Source organism: Fringilla coelebs (assembly GCF_963513975.1).
Source record: "Fringilla coelebs genome assembly, chromosome: 3".
Classification (NCBI taxonomy): domain Eukaryota; kingdom Metazoa; phylum Chordata; class Aves; order Passeriformes; family Fringillidae; genus Fringilla; species Fringilla coelebs.
This window is the reverse complement of record NC_140030.1, coordinates 6,055,418-6,077,746: the sequence shown is the minus strand read 5'-3', so window position 1 is coordinate 6,077,746 and position 22,329 is coordinate 6,055,418. Positions and strand designations below refer to the sequence as shown.

Below are 22,329 nucleotides of genomic sequence, written 5' to 3'. Positions count from 1 at the left end.
ACCTATAGAACATGTGATATGCAAACTCCCCCTAATTACAGGTCTTCTACAACAACTTCAGAAGTAGCTCCACTGCTACAGGGAATTCTCCACCTCTCACTGCCATGGCCCAAAATACACTCCCCTGACTCTGCATAACCTGGATCTCAGCTATTCCCTTTTCCTTCCACTCTTCCTGTGTGATTCAAACAGGGAAGAGGTACTCCTGGAATCGTTTTTCAAAACCTCTGTCTGATAAAAAGCTACAGAGACTCCTAACTTGTTTTGTGCAAATGCTGAAGTTTGACAATAAAATATGTGTACATCAAAAAAAAAAGTGTACTACAAAAAAAAAGACTGACAACCTTAAAAACGTGGTCTAATGGCAGGTGTCCCTGCTTATGGCAAGGGGTGGAATGAGATGAGCTTTAAGGTCCCTTACAAACCAAACTTTTCTGTGATTCTGTGAACAATGGATTCATGGGTTAATCGATATTTCATTGTGAAGTTTGACATCTTGGCACCATTTTCCACATCATTACCAACACGTAAAAGGCAGTGGCCTACCTCTTCCACTTCTGCCCACAAATCGTAAGTCATTAAATCTGGCCACCTGGTTCTTCATCACAGCAGAAGCGTTTCGCAGCTCTGCAGAGTAGTTCTCATCGTTTCCAGCCATGACGGTCACCACCGTCCCATCGGGGACTTCTCCTAAGGCCACCACCTGCAGAAACAGGGAGACAATCACGACTGGTGAAGCCACACTTTGGAGGTGTGTGCTCCCCTCCCCGCTCTGCAGGCTGCCAGGCTCGTGAAGAAGCTCTGTGGTGAGGAGCCTGGTACGCGCTGTGCACAGAGTGCCACATCAAACACAGAGACGTCGTGTGTTGGCTCCGTTTCTCAGAGCTTCTTCATTGTGGCATTTTTTCAGAAACGCTCAACATCCTTATGTTGAGTGCACCCTTTAATGCTTTCTGAAGGACAACTCGGTTCTTAGCAAGCAGGGAGCAGCGAGAGAACACGAGGCAAGGCTTGTGTTTGTAAATTATGCACGGGAAAGCATTTAAAGAGAGCATTTAAAATGGAAAGCTAGAAATTAGTATTAGCAGTCTTATCACCTAGATTCAGTTCTGTTCTGGTTGCACCCATCACCCTGACCCCTCAGCTCCTCAGACTTCAAGCCAGAGGGATCTGTGCATCCACCCATCCCAGGAGTGGCACTCAGGGCACAAGCAAGCAAAGCTCTATGCCCAACACGCTCTACAATGGAGCACTTTATGGCTGGAATTCAAACTCCTCATGTGCTATATAAAACAAAGCTGTATTTCCTTGCAGGCATGTAAATTTTCATAGTGCTTGCAAGAGTCGCATGTAGTTAGTGCTGATACCTCCCTCAAATTCCAGGATGGGTGAACAGAAGATATCAAAGTATTTCATTTCTACTTGCGTTCCAGCTACCTGATAACCTCCCTTTCATGCTTCAGTGGTTATGCAGTGCTCCAACATCTGATTAAATAAATGTCATGAAGCAGACAGCTTCTGATTTGAAAACACCAGGAATACGTACAGTGTTAGTGCTCTGTGGCTTCTTAAAGCAAAAAAAAGTTACACAGGAATGCTAAGTTATTAGGAAGAAAATATACACACAGGGAAAAAATGTCCACAAAAGTATTAATAAAATGACCTCATTTTCCCCTGCTGGCTAATTCTGATGCTGAAAATAAATTTATAACAAGAAGAGATTCAGAAATATTGCAAGCTGAGCCTGAACTTGAAAAAATATCTTAAGCTACAAAGTGTCCCCCCCTTGTAGTTATTACCATTTTACATGGTCAGATATGAGTTTTTATTTAATTCAGAGTAATTTATTCTGTCTCCTGTAATATATATTACATTTTATCACATGGCCTTCCTGAAATGTCTTTTCCATAAATGATCCTGGCTGAAAATAATAATTGCTGGTTGCAGGTGATATTAATTCAGTGAAAAGAATGAGGAGTTCTAGATATATAGAGAGAGCATTATGTGGTCCAGTGAACTGTACAATGTTTCTCTAAAACAATAAAGAGGAATTACAATAATATAGAAATAGGCCATATTACTGAAAACTATAGCTTATTTTATTTGAAAGAAATATTGAAGAGAAAGAAGCAAGTGAAGCTTAAACCCTGTTTGAAAAGAATTTACCTGCTTTTCTATTTTTGCATAAACCACCATTAATACCACCCAAAACTAAAAGCTAAAATTTGCCACAAACTACTGTGAAGTCTTCATGTATCAAACAAAGATTTTACTTTCAAGTCCTATGAAAGTCCCTCAACAGAAAAACAAAGGAACCACGATCATGGCTAAGATCTGAGGTCCCAATAACCCTCTGCCTTGAGTCTGGCAGCAACCAGGTCTGACAGCTTCAAAGCCAGGTGTAAGGAATAATAAATAATAATCAAATAACAAATAATAATCTGGTGAACTGATTACAGAGCTGACTCTAACCATTAACAAATGGATACTGGCTTAAACTGCGAAGCAAGGGGCTTTAGACTACTTATAAACCACTCCCTTCCCAATCTGCAACAGACCGCGTTATCTCTGGACGGTCTTGTCATGCCCATCAGCATCCCAGGGAGTTGCACCCTGTGCCTTTTATACCTCACAAAACAACAACAAAAAATCACATTAACTCCAGAAATGCAAAGCACCTGAGAGTGCAGCAGGAAGCACAAGGCTGCCAGGGGCCTGGGAAGAGGGAGGGAGGTCCCTGAAGCCTCAGCTCACCTCTTTCTCCCCAGGTACCCACAGAGCATGGACAGGCAGAACCATCATAGCCCCATCTCAGTCCCAAACCCAGGTGCAGCTTATAACACCTGGCAGGAGGGAGCAAAATCCCTTAAAAGGCTCCCCTCTGTCCTCTGTTGCTTTTCAGAGCTTTCCTTCCTGCCCTTTCCACTCGGTGTCAGTTCAATTTGTCAGCTTAGCCATCAGCCCAGAGCTGCACGTGCTGCCGCTGTTGCCGAGCGATCGCAACTAATCAAGAGCTGCGTCGTTACTGAGAAGCCTTGGATGTTCATCTCCTTCAGAGAGGACCAAAGGATAAGACAAACTGAAGTCAGAGATGAAAATAAAAACTTTGGCTCCTAAAATATAGCTCTAGAACATGGGAAGCTCCCCTGCTATGCACCAGGAGTAAAAGGCTTATTTTTTTTTCTTACTTTGATACTTTCTTACCACAAAACAGCCTAAGACTATTGCACAAATATGTAGAAGTGCTGGGTAGAAAAAAGATTCACAAAACAAGTCTGAAACCTGGAAAAGTACCCGTCATTTTGAGAGTTTTCAAAAGTAATTGTACAAACTGAACAACTGTTGGCATACACCCTGATTTGGCAATATTAGGCCATGTATCAATACAAAATTAATTAGATATTCTTAGAAAGAGGATCGTAAATGAACTGTGAAATGAGTAAGGATTGTGTTAAAAATTAAAGACTAGAAGTAGGCACAGTGCACATTCCTTACCTATCCTTTAACACTCAATATCTCTACTATTTCAAAATCTTTATTTTCCATACTAAGCTCCCTAGATACTTTGAAGGTTAAAAGTAGATTTTGCTCTTTTTTTTTCTCTTTTCCTTTCAACTAGAGCTCAAAATGTACATGAATCCCCAAAATAAAACCAAAGCAATTCTTATGAGTTGAAAATAACTTTGTGTTTTTTGCATAACACAATTCTGGTTAGGCAACCTGTTTGCCCAGTTTCGGTCCAGTGGGATTTGAACTGGCCAAAGTATGTAGCCTGAAGACGGAAGTTATAAGCACAAAGCAAAACTCCTATACAATAGCAGGTACTTAGACTTTCTGCAGAGTAAAATGCTTGTCTGAAAAAAAAGTAGCCAACACTAGTGTACATGCTAACTAGTTCCTCTCAAACATTGATATCTGCCACTTCAAAAGCTTTCTTGCGAAACACTGAATTCTAACAGCCTCTGAATGTAAAATCTTCTGTATTGAGAATGCTTTTCCCAGACATTGCCAAAAGAGCATCTGATACTATTAAAAACATTTCAGTGTCCTGTAACTTAAAACAGAATAACTGATTCGTGCTACTTTTTGTTTCAAATCTACATCTGGGCTGAAAATTTATACAGCAGGTTTCAGCTTGAAGCTATTTAAAACAGCTGAGTTATAAACTCCGAAAATTGGGGTTTGGAGGGAAATGCTGACAGACCCTGAACTACTGTGGTGCTACTGGGGAGATGTTTTATACTCCACATCCCATTTTTTCCCCTGCCTTTATGTCCACTAAGACTCTCTACTGCTATTAGCATCATACAGAAGTCACTTCTAACCTCTAACGTGGCAATTTGGGTCTTTATGACTTGCAGTAAAAACTCCCACAGAGGGGCCAAATTCTGATGACTCGACTCAAATAAAGCATTGCTGGGTACTGAGATTAAGAAGTGAATATGATTTGGACCTGGGTGAACAATATCCATTTATTTTATGCTAGAATATTAACAGCTAGAGCTGTATTAACAAGTACTCATCAAATACTGTTCCCCACAGAACCAGGCTGCATTAACAATTTTCTTAGTGAGCACACGACAGGGACTCCCTCCCCAGTGTGTGGAAATATTAATACTTAAAATTTAAACCTAATGGTAAGCCAACACTATTTCAAAAAATTATAATCAAACCCAGCACTGTTTATAACATACTTCCTCTCCTGCATATGATTTATATCTGTTTTTTTAAATTAAAACAGTGCTATATCCAGTGTACGTTTTTGCTTGAGATCGCTGCGAGAGAATTATGACACACTTAACGCACCACTCAAAACATTATCATCAACATATTATTTATTGCCAATAAAACTTCACAAAGTGTGTTGTCTGTGAGCTATTTCATTTTCAAGTTATTGTTTAGCTGAGGTTTCTATAGCTCAAATCTGTCTCTTTTTTCCCTTTCAGAGCTGATTCCCATTCTGTTGTAACACAACCAAGTGTTTCACTCTATGATACATGCTGCTCCTTTGCTCTAAAACTACTGGGCAGCTACATGCAAGTTGCATTTGAAAAATTAAATAGATTTTTTTTTTTTAATGGTCAGAAGTATTTTAAGTGAGTTTCAAATTAATATACAGGTAAAGAAGGGCATGTATAATTTTGGCATATTTTAAAAAGTACATATTGCACATGAAAACACAGCTGCACCCACAGCAGCCGGGTACAAGGGGCAACGTGGGCCTCTGACGCATCTGAAAATCGGTCAGATCTGCACACAAGACCCACATGTAAGACACATATAAATACATATATATGAACACAAAAAGATTGGGGAACAGTCTAATCCTTTGTCTACCTTTTTATCACATGCAAGCATTCTTACTGTAATAATATTCTAAATACTTTAATATTTAGTTTAGATCTTTCCCTTATTCTAATGAGATGCGACCGCATCCTTTGAATTGCTGTGAGGCAGGAGAAGGCTCAGACACCTCAAATGAGAACAGCAATGTGAGCACGATAATGCAACAGCTCCTGCATCCCTGCTTTAAAGAGTAACTATAACACCAACCTAATCTAGCGCTCAATTAAATTATAATCCTAATTCTCTGAAAGCTCCTCCTCCTTACCCCGCAGCCCCTCTGAATCAGAATCACTGTGATCCACATGTAGAGAGCCTCTGAGTGCTACACCAAGCCAAAAGACACCCCACTTTCCTGCCATTTCTGCTCAGTCCGACCACCGTGTCCTGCACAAGCAGGCCCTGTGCAAAGGGTTCCTCCCGCAATCTCAGCCTCTTCAAGCTGTTCCCACACACACGAGCACTTTAGCCAAGCCTCACCCGCACACCCGTAACATCTTCAAAGCAAACCTCCATCGTTTTCACCACTCACTTTACCAGGGGCTCCTTTAACCACTTTCACTATTTCTTCCCGAACAAATGGCCATGACAACACGGCTGGCGGTCAGGAAACACAAGAAAAAGGCAATGTTCTGGAACGCACTGGGTGAGACTGTTTCTAAACTTTTCTGTCTTTTCAGGGATTTCCAGGTGTGTTATTTTTCTCAGGAAAATGTGGGTATGTTGAGACCCTTGAAGGGCCACCCCACCTCACTCTGACCCATGCCCTGCTCAGGAAGGCACTTGGGGACACCCCAGCCATTGCCCCCTCCCTACCAAAAGCCATGGGAAGGAAAACTCCAGGGGGAACACTTGGAAATATTTCTAGAGGAGGAAAAGGGCTTGCTTTAAAGCCCGCAATTATTGTTGTTATTATTACAGGTTTTTTTCTAAAATCGTTTCCTCTCATTAGCGCGCCGTGGGGATGGAGACAGAAAATTAAAAGCAGCATCCCCAGTGCAGAGCGGGGTGGGATTTATTATGGAAATGTGCGACCCTGCCAAGGAGAGCCTCTCTGGGCAGCCACTTCCTCGGTTGTCCACCAGGAGAAGTGAAGGGGCCCCGTGTCCCCCCCTCCAGGTGCTCTGTGTCCCCCTTTCCCAGCCCCATCTCTGTCCCAGCTGTCGGGGGGCAAAGCCGCGATCCCACTCTGCCTCTCCAGCCTGACCCTCGGACTCCAGCCACCCCCCGCACGCTTCAGAGCCACCCCAATTGCTCCAGTCCCACTCCCGGGAGCGGAGAGGAGGAAGGGGCACCCCCGTGGGTCAGGGAGCGGTTTCTCGAGGCGGAGGGGTGCCGCACTGAGCTCCGGCCGAGGGCTGAATCCCTCCTTCCCCAGGGAGGGAAAGCAGGTTTCTCCAAAAAAAAGCCCACGGAGAGAGACTGTGGGGGGCTGGGATGTTTCCCGGGGGGATGCTGAAGGGGTCACAGGGTACCCCTGGGCTGCGGGGGGAACACGCCGGTAGTGCCCCGCGGGGATGGAGATAACGGGATGGCTCCGGCGGTGCGGGCCGTGCAGGGGGGGCGGGCAGAGCATGGGGGGCACCGGGGGCGCAGCAAGGCTGAGGTGGGCAGAGCTGGAACACGGCGGGCACGGGAAGCGCGGCTGGACGGGGCCACGGCGGCCACTGCAGGACCGGGAGAGGGGGGTGAGAGGCACTGCGGGGGCTGCACTCCGAGACATCGCGGGATGGGGGCACAGGAGGCACAGCAGGACGGTGACAGGATACAGAAGGCACTGCAGGACTTGAACACTCGGAGGGGAGGGCGGGAACACAAGAGTCATTGCAGGACTGGGGGTCAGAGAAGCCCCCCGGGCCGCGGGGGCACAGGAGGCGTTGCAGGATGGGGGTGCACGGGAGGCATTGCAGGGCTGGGGGTGTGAGGGGGGGCACAGGAGGCACTGCAGCCCGCGGGCCACCGGAGACATCGCGGGGGCAGGGGGGACACCGAAACCCCCTGCGGGCCGGTGGGACACTGAGCTGCTGCGGACACAAAAGTCCCGGCAGGCCGAGGGGGGGCACAGAAGGCACTGAAGGACGGGGCTGGCGGGGTGGAACTGCGGGACACATCGAGAGAAAATCCTCCGGGCCGCGGGGCACAGACGCTCCTGCAGGACGGGGATCACCGGAGACACTGCGGCCGGGGGGTGGGGGCACAGAAGCCCCTGCGGGAGGAAGGGCAGGGGGCGCGGGGGGAGCATCCCGGGCCGCGGCGGCTGCGGGAGGGGGGTGTCTCACCTTGAACGCCACCGGGAGGGTCTTGTTGCAGCGCCAGTGCGAGGGCAGGACGGAGCAGAGGAAGTTGGGGCTGTCGGTACGGACCAGCTCGGCGGGGTGGTCAGCGATGATCTCCACCATGGTGCGGTTATCGTGGGGGCGCAGCCGGGGCACGGCGGCCGCCGCGTCCTGTTGCTGCTGCTGCTGCTGCTGCTGCTGGGCTACCACCACCGGGCTGACCTCGCTCATCTTGCCGGGCTGCAGGCTGCTGGAGGGGGGGCTGAACCTCCGGCTGGTGCTGGGATCTACGGGAATACGCATCACAACAGCCACAAGTTAGCGAATTGGGGGGCGGGGGGGGGGGAGCGGTAGGGGGATCGCTGGTAGAGGAGGCGTGTAGTGGGGGGTGGGGGTTGTAAAAAAAAAATATCTAGCGAAAAAAGGGGTGAATGAAAAAGTGGAGGGGTGAGGATAAGGGGCAAAAAAGCAAATCAGACAAAAAATTAAAAAAAAAAGGAGCGGATTAAATGCACGAGGAAAAAAAAATCTCAGTCTGTTCTTGGTTTGTTTTGGTTTGGTTTTTTTTTGTTTTGTTTTGGTTTGGTTTTTTTTAAAGAAAGATGGACGGGGAGAGGGGTGATGCTGGTCTGGGGGCGCCTGCAGCCTGGAGCAGCGAGGAGGCAGAGGCTGGCGGTCGGTCCGGGGCTGCCCCTCTCAGCACAGCCCGGCTGGAAACTGCATGGTCCCGGCTTCTGCCCAGCTGCAAAGCGCTGCCGCTTCTCCTCCTCCTTCCTTCCTTCCTTCTCGCACAGTCTCTCTGCTCTTTTCCCTCCTTCTAGCCACCGCTTCTTCCCTCAAGTGCTCGAGTTTCTTCCCTTTTTTCTTCCCCTCCCTCCACGTCTTCTTTTCCTTTTCGGATTTTCCAAAAATTGTCTTGGGAGAAGTAGAACTCGCTGCTGGTTCAGCTTCCTGGGCTGCTGCTGCTGGTGGCCGCCAGAATCGTAGCGTAACTCAGCCCCGGAGAGGAGCGGAGAGGAGAGGGGGGGTTCAGGGGAACGTCCCGGTTTCCTCCGAAGAAATCTTCCTCCTCCGGACACACACGCAGGAAAAAAAAAAAAAAAAAAAAAAAGAAAAAAAAAAAGAAAAAAAACGAGCAAACAAAAAGCCTCGCTGGGACAGAGGCGAGGAGCCGCTGGGTTCCCCCGCTTATTGCCTTTGGCTTCAGGAAGCGGGAGCTCGGGAAGGGGCTTGAGAAAAGTGGCTCCCCCCCTCCAAAAAAAAGCGATTTCGGCGGGGAAACAAAGTTACTGGGCTTGTTGGGGTGAAGAGGAAAGTCACAGGGTTGATAATTAAAAGAGACTTTTTAGCTAGTTCCTTTCGGAGGATCAGTACTTTAAAAAATGTGAACTTTCGGATTCTCAGGGAAAAAGAAGCAGGGATTATAGCTGAGAAAAAAACCAATCAACACAACAATAAAACACCCCTCCTTAGGCTGATTTCTAAAATATGACAAAGCAAATTCTAGGAAAAGGCAGCCTCGGTGCAGCCCGGTCCTTCACATGAAGTCGCTGCTGGATCCAAGTCCGTTGAGTTGAATAGGCGAACAAAAATCTTGCTTTTTTTTTTTTTCCGCCCTTGATGAACAACAGCAGCAAAAAAAAAAAAAAATCATTAAAATGTCACTTTCTTTGAGTTTTTTTTTTTCTTTCTGGAAAATCGGGTTAAAAATAATAATTATGAAAAAAAGCAACCAAAAGTTACAAACTTCTTTTGGGTCCCAAGAAGTTGAGGTCGGGGAAGATGAAGGAGCCGGAAAAAAAATAACAAACCCACGCCACAGTTTTTTTGTCCTGAATGTGGTTTTTGGAGGCTGGGATTTCTAATGATTAGGTTTTTGTGGTTTATATATACAGGACTCTCTGGCTAAGGCGATCATTATGCTGATGAGAGTCAGCAGCACGTGGTGCTTCAGTCCTCAGACTTTTGCAGCCTTCAAAATAAATAAACCAATGTGCATCCCCCCCAGGAGGAGAAACTCTCACCCACGAGGAGAGGGACGGGGAAGGGGGGGAGCAGGAGACGGTCTCCGATCTCCACTTCTCTCCGGGTTTTTTCCATTAACACTTTTGGGATTGTTTGTTTAAATAAAATAAAAAAAAAAAAAAGTAATGAAAAATCTTGTTTGCAAAAAAAAAAAAAAAAAAAGGAAAAAAAAGAAAAAAAAAAGTAAGAATAATCTGCTGCCAAAGAGTTTTTTTGCTAAGCCTCCAGTAGTCTAAAGCCTAAACCATTTCCTTGAATGAATGAAAGCTATAAAACCCCCTTCAGACTATTAAGGTAAAGGGAGTCTGGTTTGTTTTCTCCCTTAAAAAAAAAAAAAAGAAAAAAGGGCAGATCTTATTAAAAACCATTTACATACCCAATGGTATGAAAGTGTCACCGCCTCCCCGCGCAGATAACAGCCTATCACAACCCGCCCTCTAATTTCTAAGGTTTGACTCCGACTTGCTACTTCCACCTTCTTGTAAAAAGTCGGCGCTGCGTGTGTGCTCCTTGCTCGCCGCCTGTGTGTGACTCGGGGCGCTGTGTGTGTGTGCGCGTCTGTCTGCGCTGGGGGTGCGGGGACGTGGCCCTTCCAAGAGCCGTTCCGAGCCCCGAGCCCGGCACCCCGACCCAGCCAGGTTTGTCCCGCCGGACCCTGCGGCCAAAGCCGGGCGGAGCTGCCCCGGCGGAGCAGCCCGCGTTCGGGGCTCGGGGTGTCCGTGTGTGGCTGCCGGTGCTGGGGGCACCTCCGGGGCTGTTTCTGCCCCCGCGGAGCCTCCGCGCCCTCCTCCTGCGGGGCGGCACCGCTGCCCCCGCGCCTTCCCGCCCCGCTACCCCCAATTTTTGCCCCTCCGGGGCAAACCCCGGCTGTGCCCGGGGAAGGTGCGTGCAGAAGCGGCGGCGGCGGCTCCTGCCCCGCTCGGCTCCGGAGCAGAGAACAACCCGCAAGCTCCGCCGATCGGTCACAGGGGAGAGCTCTCGCTCCGCGCACCGCGGCTGCGGCTCCGCGCCCGCCGGGCGCCCACCCAGCCCCGCTCCGCAGCCGTGCCTCCATCCCTCCCTCCCTCCGCTCCGCGGCTTTCCCACGCTTGCCGCGGGGAGCGGCACCCCCGACCCACTGCCTCGCAGGGATCTGTGCCCTCCGCTTCTTCATTTCCTCAACGGTTGGCTTTGTTTTTTTTTTTCTTTTTCTTTTCCCGGCCCAAAGTTGGAAGGGCTCTGGAAGTTTTCTGTCCTGTTGAGAAGACGCGATCCATGTGGGTAACGCTGCGAACTCCTCCTGAGCTCGCCCTACTACTCCCGACAACCACAGGGATCTACTGGTCCCCAAAAGTGGCCACAGGGGTTTCCAAGGCACAATTACTCATCACCTATATGGATTAGTATATAGACAGAAGCTCTGGGTTGCTGCGGTTGTCATACAGAAAATAATTTTTTTTTATACTTATTTTGGCAAAATATTTATGTCCATAGATTCTTTTGGCTTCCTTCCCCCCTTCTTTAGCTGGCTCTAATACATTCCCAAAGAGCCATTCCAAAGGCGCTAGAAAGAAGGCAAGGAGTTGTTTTAAATCCAAATGCTATATAAGTCTGACAATCATGATTTATTTCATTTCAAACAAGAAGATACCTTTCCACTTTTAATTAGTCACACTAAAAATTTTACAGTCACCTCTCTTCCTACTAAAATAAAATAAAAAGTTAATTCGAATAAACTAAAATAAGTCATTGGAAGCTACCAGTTTAAGGTCACTTAAAATAGTCCAGAGTTATTTATAATGTCAAAATAAAATTTTCCACTGAGTCCCCTAACAAAGTTTCAGGTATCTGGCACAGCTGATTTTCAGTCTCCGTGCAAAAATATCTTTCTGCTGAACATTTACACATTTAACAGAAACTTACTACAGTCTGGAACAGATCACGTCTCAGAGTTCTAGAATTTTATTTAAATGGTTATGGACAAATTAATAAAAGTACCAGTAATGTTTATGGACCTATATAAAAGCTGGATGGGATTTTTCAGAAGAAGTCATTCATGTTATGATATATATAATCTGGAACGTTGGCTTGGATTTGGCTGGAATGGAGAGCAACCCTGCTGCTCGGCTTTCCTTGGGTTTTGTTTCAGAACTTCTCGGAATTTTAGCACTGGTTGCAAAATGGGTCATATTTTAAGATCTTAGAGAATTGTAGGAGGTTGGTGAAAAAATTTGCTTGCGCTGCAAGTTATATCAACAAACACCTTCAGATCCACTTTACAGTATCGAATTTTCATTAGTATAGCTGTGCTTGCTGCAATTTATATTGTCTTTTAGCTTTTTCACTTTTAACTGTGTTATGAATACAGCCATAATTAGACTGCTTTTGGACAAAAAAGTAATGTTTTAAAGAGCACTGAGTTTGTTTACCGTCATATTTCTAAAACATGGGCCCAGCATGCTCCTGTTGTAAGTACTGGGTGCTCAAGATGAAAAATAATTATCAGATATGAAAGATTCTAACCTGGATGATGTTCCCTAAATAAATAGTTTCGATGCCAGTTTGCTGGGCTGGAATGTGCTGCAAATATGATGAATACAGAATTTATTTTGAGCCTCTCTGTGTATGTAAATAGCCTTTGTGAAACAGGAATAAATGAGTGGGTTCACTGGGTTTGTTGTTGTATTTGATATTTTTAGCCAGGCCGACTACAGCAATGTCAGCAATTATTTCTATAGTGAAAGAATTGCCAATATTCCTGTTTCCAACATCTACCTTCCTCAAGTTTTTTATTCACTCGTAAAAGTGTACATCGAGCCAAAATATGTGAACTTAGGTAAACTTAATGCTAGAGCAGGTTTTGCCCAAACTTCCATTCATTTCAATAGGGGTGAGATAAGCTCCAGTCTCTCTTGGCAGCGCTTTACTTTCGCTTTGGTTGGAAGTTGACTGTTTGCCCAGCTATTCTTTGCTCTTTCTTAAGTATGACAAATAGTGACTCCAGATTAGCACGTTATTCGGTCTGCTAAGTAGGCGTGTGGTAATGAGTTCTGTAACTGCAGCATTCTTACTCAGACTATGGACTACCATGGTTTGTTTAACTACTGTATCTCTGCCCCACTGATTTGCAGCCCAGATAAAAGAAGATTCTTTGTGTCCTGAAATTGGTTGAAGCATTTAATGTTTCAGCATCATGCACTGCTTTTTAGCATTTATAGTCCCTGATACAAACAAAAGCATAAAGATTTGATAGGCTACATAACGACTGCATTTAAAAAAAAAACAAACTAGAGAATTTTACTTTCCTCCTAGCATTTTCAGTAGGAAATGAGGACTGAGAGCTGAGACTCTTGTGCTCTGTCTCATGATCTGATGCTGAATGTTCTGGGATCTCAGACAAGACTTTTAGCAAATTTTCCTTCAGTATAGAATGCGGCCCTAACTGCTACCCATATACATTTTGAGATAGAAAAATAAGTATATAAATTCTGAGAGGTCCACAGATGAGCAGGGCTTGGCACCCAATAATACCAGGAAAAAAATTTGGAAATCTTGTAGGAAACCTGCCCTGTCCCTGCTGAAAAACTGTTGGCTTTTCCACAGCACACAGCAAAACATGGGCTCTACAAACAACGAAGTTTACTGCTTCTGAATTTTTCCTAAATGATATATTTTCTGCTTCTCTTAAGCAGGGAACTGCAAGCCTATGGTGTGGGTCTTACTGTAGAGTTCTCCCATTTTCCTCCCTGTCTGCAGCCTCTTATGCCCCACTGGGATTGCACATATTTCAGAGAGGTTTAAAGCAGCAAATGACAATGTCATCATCATGAGGAGCAAGAAATGTCAGCCTACTTGTCATCTTGTAACAGTGTTGGAAAGAGAAAGTATGACCTGTGCTTTCTGGCACTAAAAACCTGAATGTGTAGTAGGATTAGAAAAATGTATGGCCTGTCTTTCTCCAATTTTTTTTTTTTGATTGCAAAATGCAAACTAAAAATTAGCTTTAGGAAGTTGCTAGGGTCCTCATAATTAGGGGAAAGCTGTCATTTTTCATGGCAAGACCAACTTTGTCTCTTTCCATTAATTCTCCTTCCAGCTTCAGTTTAACTAATTTCAGAGTGAGAAAAGGTTTTGTTTTTTTTTTTCCTTGGATGAATTCAGATGAAATCAGTATATTGTGTTAGAGATATAAAGGCTAAAAAGTGATATTTTTTTTCCTTATTTCAGCATATGCAAAAGCAGCATGAGCCAGAAACTTCACGGTTATTTATTCTGTTGACCTTAGTGAAAACTGGTTCTCTTGACTAACTGTGGGGAAAGTGGGTGGTATAGCTGTAATTAAAAAGTGTTTATACCTCTGGAACCTTGCAGAGTCCCTAAATTTGCATGCTGTTTTTTAAAAGTCTAATGAAGTGCTCTCTGGCCAGATACAAGCTCCATAAAGCTCACGCAGAAGATACTACAAGATGTAAATCAGTCTTAAGTGGGAGAGGGGTTTTTAGTGTTTCTAACCACAAGCACAGCACCAGGTCCTTGCATTTACTCTTTCAGTGTTGCAATGATGATGATTCCCATTGTAAATCTATTTTCAACAGCATGGATGGCAGGAAAAAAATTCCTTTGTTAATAACACAAGACTTGAAGCTGAAGTATTAGAAAAATGCTGAATGGTGACAGGCTTGTTCTAAAAAGGATGGAAACAGACAACTATGGAAGAGATGGAGCAGTCTACAGGAGTGAAATAGAAGGAAGCATATGGTAATGGCAAATATTGAACAAGCATAATGGGCAAAGCAAACCAACATTCTAAGGACCATAATAACTTTTTGTGCCTTTTCTTTCCTGAAAATTCACTTAGGCCAGACCAAGGCATCAAGAATAACCATATTTATGGTGCGACATAATGTAATCCTGAAAATGCTGAGCATACATCTTAGCAGAAATATGCGTGTGCCCCACATGAGGTGTGGCTTTCAGCCCCTGAATGTGGGGCAATCCCTTAAGTGGAGTGCTGTGGAATTGGCAGTCAAGTCACAGGAGACAACAGTGACAGTCCCAAAACAAGCCATAAGCACAGGTGACAAAACATTAGACATCACAGGAATGATTCTCTCTAGTAAGAGAAGACAAAGATCTGGCAGAACAAATGTTATAGGTGAAGCTGCCAGCAGTATCTGCAGCTAAACTTGTCTACCACTTTCCAGTATAAGACCTTGTTTTCACTCACATAATGTTGCCAATTTTTAGCTGTTCAGGATGATCTTTTCAATCCTCAGTCTGCCTCAAGCTGAATTTTTTGAGCTTGCAGCAGAAATACCTTCAGCAGAAATACTTTTGCTACTTCTATGATCGGCATTAAGAGAAAACACATCATTTCACAACATTTTGAGATTTCAGCCCAATATCTATTTCAGAGCTGGAATGGGAAGTTTTACTGAGTAGGAGAGGAATAAGGAGGAAAAAAGAGATAAATTCTTTTTGTTGTCCCTGACCAAAGGATCCACCCGAACTTGGCTGAGTTAGAAGCTGCTGAAAATTGTTGAGGTTTTTCTCGCGCGTGCTCGGTACAGATGGAGGAGTTGGCAGCTGAATTTTGCAAAGCCTCCATGGCAGTGCTGGGCTTGCTAGACTGGATTGGATCTGTAGTCAGTCAAGTCTGACCAATATTGTCCCTGACAGTAGGCTGCACTGTTTTAGAGGAAAGGATAAGAAACTCTTGAGTCAGCAGATAGAGATGGGATCTATTCCTCCTTTAAGGTCTCATCCTAGTTAATAGTAGCTTAGAAAAAATGTAATCAGAATGACTGTCAGCAGTTCAGTTTTAAATTGTGTCTTTTAGAAGTCTATAATTCAACCATAAAAATTCCTTACAGGCTGAAATCTGGCTTATACTCTTAGTTCAGAAGTAAAAGTTCTCTACCAATTTTTTTTCAGTAGTCTGTTCTGAAGTGATAGAAAAAATAGTTATGTACAAATTCTGGACATTTCTTTCACAACACACTTCATCATTCAGTTATGATAAGCATGGTAAGTTCTAAAGTATTTGTTTCAAATGCTGGTCTGGCCCTAGAAGGATCAAGAATAATTAAAATCTTCACCATTAACAGTAGACATTCAAATGTGAACAAGGTTGTCTGACCTTAGATATTAGGAGCATTATGATATTAGGAGCTTATGTGATGCAATACTAGAACCTGTTATTCTAGTTTACTATATAAATATTTATATAGTTTATTAAATGCACATATTGAAAAGCAAGGGAGAATCCTCTGTCTTCTCACAAAACTCAACATAAAAACAGTCACTAAAATGTTCTCCTATTTGAAACACAAGACAAACGAGATAACCTGGAAGTATTCAGAAAGAACAAGCAAGAGGTCCTCAGAGGGGGCAAAGCAGATGCAATAGCTTTCTTGGAAGACCATAGCAGCTCTCGTTACTACCAAGCTTCCCTTTGTAGTAGAGAAGATAGAGGAGCTCTTCCCATCCCTGGAATGCTTTCAAAGATACTGCACTTGGCACCCTGAGGTTAGCGCGATTTTTTGAGCAGATAAAAGCCCGTTACATGAAAAGGCTGATCCCACCCTCCTTTTTTTTCTTTTTTCTTTCTTTTTTTTTTTTTTCTTTTATAAAAAATTTGTTAAGAAAAGAGAGAAAATGCTTATACTGTCAGCAGTTCCCCTGATTTCAATGGGAGCCTTCATGGAATAAGGTACTGCTTCTTGTAAGAGAAGCAGAGGCAAGACTTCAGCTAACTTGCTGCTTCCAGTTACTCACCTTATCCTTTCATATTTCCATGTCCAAATGTCCATCTTGGTGAAGAACATGTTAAGTCTTTCAGTTCATTATTTCCACTACATTTTAGAGAGCTGGAATAATTTGTATTTTTAGGCACAAAAAACCCATCTTCCACTGTTTTTGACAATTGAAGAACATGGACTGAGAGAAGCAGAGGAAAGCTCTATTTACTAAACACCACATGTAGATTACCACTGATAGTTTTTTTAACAAAATTTATGACGTGTGTGGGGTAAATAAACTCCCTTTTTGGTAAAGAATCTGCAGCCAATCATTCATGCTTTCTTAGAGACGTTACTGTTCATGCTGCTTTTATGTGGAAGCCTACAGTAAAGGGTGATGTTATGTCTAAAATAGACAGTTGGCAGCTAAAAATGAAAAAGAAAAAGCTATTTCTAACATTACTTATCATGAGATTCTTGCTAGATAATGGAACATTTACTCTGGTTCAGGAAAGAAAGAAAAGATAATGATAGGACAATTATAATTTTTGTAACTAATATGTTACCTTCATGCACGCACTTGCATGCCCAGCTCCATTTACTGGCAAGTTATGGCATTTTACACATCTGAAATAAACAGAGAGCTCTCAGTGCCTTCTGAATGTTTAATAAGTCTGAAAGCTGTTTGCTCTGTATCTCAGGGTAAATGAGAATGGGACAGACACTGCTTCTCCTGGTTGCCCACCCTGTATTCCCATCATCATGCTCCTTCCATGCTCCTCTTCCTCTCTCCATTTTATGTTCTGCATCCAATAGAGACTATTTATTATAACTATTTAAGGCAGTCATGAAAACTAAGTGAAAAGAAAAAGTGAGAAGAAGGTTTACCATGTTTACAGAAACGTGTTTCTCATGTACAAGAAACTCAGTGGCCTTCAGCTCTCTCTCTCTTGATTTACATTGGTGTGAAAGGGGAACTGGGCTGTTAAGTCTACCTGATTCAATAGATACACACAATGTGTTTGCTTATTTTCTTCTATCATATGTGAAATTATCAATGCAAACTTCATTAATTCCACATTCCACAACAAAAGTATTTTGAATTTAAAATTAATAAGTGCCTTTCTGAGTGATGATCCTTTGTCCTTAACTCACCCCACTGTACTTCAGCATGTGGGGCTTGTAATATTACTGGGGCTCTGCCTTCTCTAGAAGAATGACCTGTTTGTGATGAGGGGTGTCAAAAAATAGTTTTCCACCCTCAGATCCATTCAAGTACTAGTAAAAGTAGCTGCCTCACTGGTGTGGACAAGGTCAGGTAAGCTTATTGCTAACATAGCCCTGTTGAAGGCTGCATGGGATTTGCCTTGGAGTGTACAGAAGAATTTGTTACAATAGGTGTTGAACTCACTGACTTTGTCCACAGTGGATGAGCAGTTGTTTTCAACCCTGCTCCAAGATGTTTGGAGAGTGGGTGGGCGTTTTGACAGCAGTTGTCAAGAACACGTTGTTTCTCTGGGGCAGGTACATACCTACCAAAATATCCATGCTCTAAAAGGCCCAATCAGTGACCTTGGGATAGTGCAAAGCACTCTCTGACAGCATGGCCTGAGAATTTCTGTGCTGCTGTACACTTGCAGGATGTCATATGGTGAGCAGGACTTTTAATGTACAGTCCCTTATCATCTACAATACAGCAATACAGAACTGAAGGCCACAAGCCAATTGCCAAAGATTATGCTAATTTAAAGAAGAGTTAGTGGAAGAAAATACCCATGCTGTAAGTCAATGATCAGAGCTCTCACTACGTGAGGCTGCTGACATAATAAATAATGCTGAATCTTGCAGGCTCTCCACACACTATGCACACTTCTGAGCCCATGTGAAAAAACATAAGAAACTATTTTGCCAAACTAGACTGGGTCGGGTATCTCTACTTGCTAGATGTTCATTAATAATTGACCAGTTCTGTGGAAGCAGCATAGTATAATCCATAAGAAGCGGATTGTATGAGAAGTTTTCTTTTTCTGTGGTATTTATTTTTGCAATTATGCAAAGAATAAGCTGGCATATGAGGAAGGAAACTGAAACAGAAGTTATTTTTCAAGTGGATAAAAGAAGATGCTATTTTGTACAGAACAACTTCTAGTTGACCTTTGCAATAAATGCCATAAAATACTATTTTGACCACAAATGGAGAAACATTTTTAGAAGGATTAATGTTTAATCTGTCTGTCTGTCTATCTGTGCAGGATTTTAAAAAGGCTGGAGGAAGCTAGCAGTCCACTTTCACTTATAATTGCATCTGAAAAAACTTTAAAACTGTGCAAGATCTTTCTCTGCTGTGCTGGATGCCATTAGCATTAGCTTATTACCACAGAAAAGGAATCAAAGGTAGACAGTGAAATTCATAAGAAATCTTCCAAAAGCCTTCTATCCCTCAAAAACTTTAATTCCCAACAAGATTCTGACTGTCACAAAACCCACTAAAATATATGAACTGTTCAGCAGGCTCACAGAGTTGATAACAGTCTGAGTGTTTTTTCATAATGATAAAATACAAAGCTATGTTAGATTGGAGAGAGAAATTTTTGAAGAATTTTGAAATCCTGAAGAAATTTAGAGGGGTCAATCACTACACTTGTGGGATATTTTTCTTTCTTTTGAGTTGAGGTTTTTTTGGTCATTGTCACTTTTTTATTTTTTTTGGCATTGTCTCCCTTTTTTTTGGCATTGGTAGAGGTTTCCATCACACTGCATGTCCTGTCACACAATACTGCATGAGTACCATGCAGCTATTTCATGTCTTTCCTGGCCCTGGATGGTAGATGAATGTAAGACTTCAAAAAAAACCAAAATCAACCAACCAAAACAAAAATAAAAAAACAAACAAGCAAAAACCACTTAAAAATCTAAATATTGTAAAATACTTTAAAAACAAGGGATAAAAGAGGTAGCAAGCATAGGGAAAGAATCTCTCCCAATTCAAGAGCTCTGTTTGGCACTCCATAGACATTTCCCAGTAAAAATGCTTTAGCTGATCCCAGCAGTAATACTGGCTCATTGGAAAGGTTGACTGGGTATGTCCTTTGGCTGATCTGAACACACTGTGTATAGTTTAAAATCAACATCCTGACTTTTTCATAATTTAAAAACCGTATCTAAATCATTAGTGTAAGTGTATTTTAAAATGGCTCTGTATTTTCCATCATGACACTGAGTTGAAGCTGGCAGAATGGAAATTGGAGAAAAGTTGCAAAGAAATAAAAAAGTATCCTGCTCTGCTTCTGAGCTACAGGAATGACCACAGCTGCCAGAGGAGCACCTTATACAAAAGGAAGACTGTCTGGGGAAGAGGTAAGGATATTCTCAGGACCTCTGTTGAAAGCAGTACTTCTTATCCAAAAGAAAGATGGAAAGATGTAATTGTACCCTGCTTTTAAAACCAGGTCTTGCTGCTTTCCTGTGTGTTACAGATCACACGTTATTTTACATTGGAAGCTTGGTGCTAAAATCTAAAACCTAAGGGCCAAGTTCTGCCCTTAGATACACATGCACCAGTCCAATGAGCTCAAAGAGAGCTGTGTTCATATGTTTAGCAATGGAATTTGGCCCTAAATATTTAAATATTTATTCAGTGGGGAAAAAAAAAGCTTCTCTAATATATTTGTATCTCATATCTAAAGTACACAGATTACCACCACTGGGCACCCACCTTGAGAAGTAAGAAGTGTTAGAGAACCATAAACTCAGCATTCTACCTGCTCTGCATGGTCAAATAACATGAATTTGTTTCAGAACATTAAGGAAATTAAATCTTTAGCAACCTGTGGCTGATGTTATTTATTCTGCAGTCCAGTAGTAATTTGATGCAAATTGCTGGCAATATTCCTACATCTCAAGAAATTACTGTTTTGAATGGACTGATTCTGGAAACTTTCATTATAGGTATATGCAATCCTGAAGGAACTAATGTCTTCTGCTTGTATTTTTTTCTGCAGAAGAAAGCTCGGTGTTCTGGCTAATTCTCGCTTACCTTCCGAAGGCTTATGATTGGAGTCCATAATAATCTAACCATGTCATAAGGAAATGGTTAACCTGAGGATCCCACCTGCTCTCCCTGGCAAATGACCCAGATGTGTTTTTGCTAAGGATACAAAGGATTCAGAAACCTGCAAATTTTCCTCAAGCAGTATAATACTCCAATTTGTATATCTCATGTTAAAGTGAAAAGTGACTATATATAACTGCTATTTTCCTTGGACAAATGACAGCTAGAGGAGAGCTGAGTTTCAGGTTCAGACACCTAAATTTGGTTGACAAAAAGTAACTGTTTATATTTATGCTAGCCATTTAAGCTACCATGATACTCAATAGCGACCTAAGGCTCAATTCACTTGCCTAAAATTAAGCTTCCAATGCCATTACAGCTGCCTTGGGCTACCTAAAAAATCACCATGGATCTGGCACATCTGAGTCAGGATCTGTGTGAGGTGCTTTGGAAAGGCAGGTGGAGGGAAACAACATAGCCCAGAGGACCTGACATAGGATAGCTGAGCTCAGACCTCCCAAATGGCTTCTATAGAGCAAATCTAATGGCCAAACAAAGAGGTTTGCTTTTGGAGGAACTGGTTTCTTTCCTGCTTCGACCATGGGGACTGGGTTTCCATTGAAATCTACTCCTGATATGGTAGCTGCCAGAATAAATCCTGGTTTTAGGGTAATTGGTACACTGCTGGTTCAGTCCGACTTGCCCTCCCTTGGTTGTGCATTTTGTGCAGTGGTTCCAGTGAAATGCTGGCAGGCAGGACAGCCAGAGTGATGGGCAGGTGTGATTACAGGGGTGATGAGTCTCTCTTGATGTTGTGCTTCAGGGAGCTCCTTGAAATCCATTTGGACATTTAGCCAACCTTGCTACCTGCCCCTTAGCTAGAGGAGTCTCTGGCTACTAAGTGTTGGCCCTTTACATTCCATGGGAGAATTGGCACTTCATCTGCTTTTACTGCTCTCATTCTTAGGGGACAAGGATATCCAGTATACTGCTGGAAATCTCTTTTCAAAGCTGCATTTTTTTTGGGCACAGTCAGTTTCATAAGAAAGACTCTTCACCAAATCTCACTTTCTGCTTTTAGAGTCTGTTTTTTTTCTGGAGTTCTCTAACCAGAGACATACTTGAATATCTCTGGCTATAGAGGCGCAATGCATGATGTTGCCAAAATGCTGTGACCTCTGTGGTAAGAACAAAAGCACGTTAAACTCACTAATAATCATGGCCAGTTGGGCCTTCTATCCAGGTCTTGCCTCAGTACTAAGAAGGTGAGTTAAAAGTGGTGCAGGAGCAAGAAATTCTTTGCTGCTACGAATCGTGTTTTTGGTTTGCTCTGGTGGTTATCTTGGTTGAGATCAAACCTCAACCATTACTTCAGATAACATACAACTATTAGCATATGCTTCCTTGATTGTGTGTGGCAACTCCCAGCCCCATTTGTGGAAGCCATGGTTTTGAAAAGGGCACAGCAAACAAGTACTATTTAAGGCATAGTGTTAGTAAGGGCAGCTAACTGGACAGGCTGGAGGAGTCAGTGGCTGGGAAAAGGGCCTCCCTCAAGTAGTTTTCCTTCTAGTGCATTGATTCAGATCAGTTGGGAACAAAACCCTGCTTTTATCCTGTTTTACGTTTAATTCATATGCTGCTTACTTAAGGGCGTGCCTATGGGGCTGCTTCTGAGAGAAGTGTTAATACATGTCCAAAATGGCTACTACAGATTGAAAGTCTTGGTCACAACTGGATTACACAAAACAAAGCTCTGTCCTCTAGATCATGGGGCTGCCTAATTCTGTCTCTCCAGGTCTTTAACTTCCAGCCATTGGAATTGTCTCAAATCCATTTTGGCACGGAATACATAATTATTTTCATATTGTGCTAGTCTACTCTCCTGCTTTCATCCCCACAAGTCTGGAGTGAA

General features: G+C 43.2%; 1 protein-coding gene across 3 annotated transcripts in view; it reads right to left on the bottom strand.

Moving 5' to 3' along the window:
* RUNX2 (RUNX family transcription factor 2) overlaps nt 1-22,329 on the bottom strand; it is a gene marked incomplete at both ends in the record, with an annotated part of 213,030 nt that overhangs the window by 148,501 nt on the left and 42,200 nt on the right. For 2 of the 3 annotated variants that reach the window (XM_084203333.1, XM_084203334.1), the window contains 2 exons: nt 547-703; nt 7,623-7,906. In XM_084203333.1, the coding sequence (XP_084059459.1) occupies nt 547-703; nt 7,623-7,906 (441 nt within the window). Of the gene's footprint in view, nt 1-546; nt 704-7,622; nt 7,923-22,329 lie in introns of those variants that run through there. The other variant, XM_084203332.1, reaches the window with a different exon arrangement.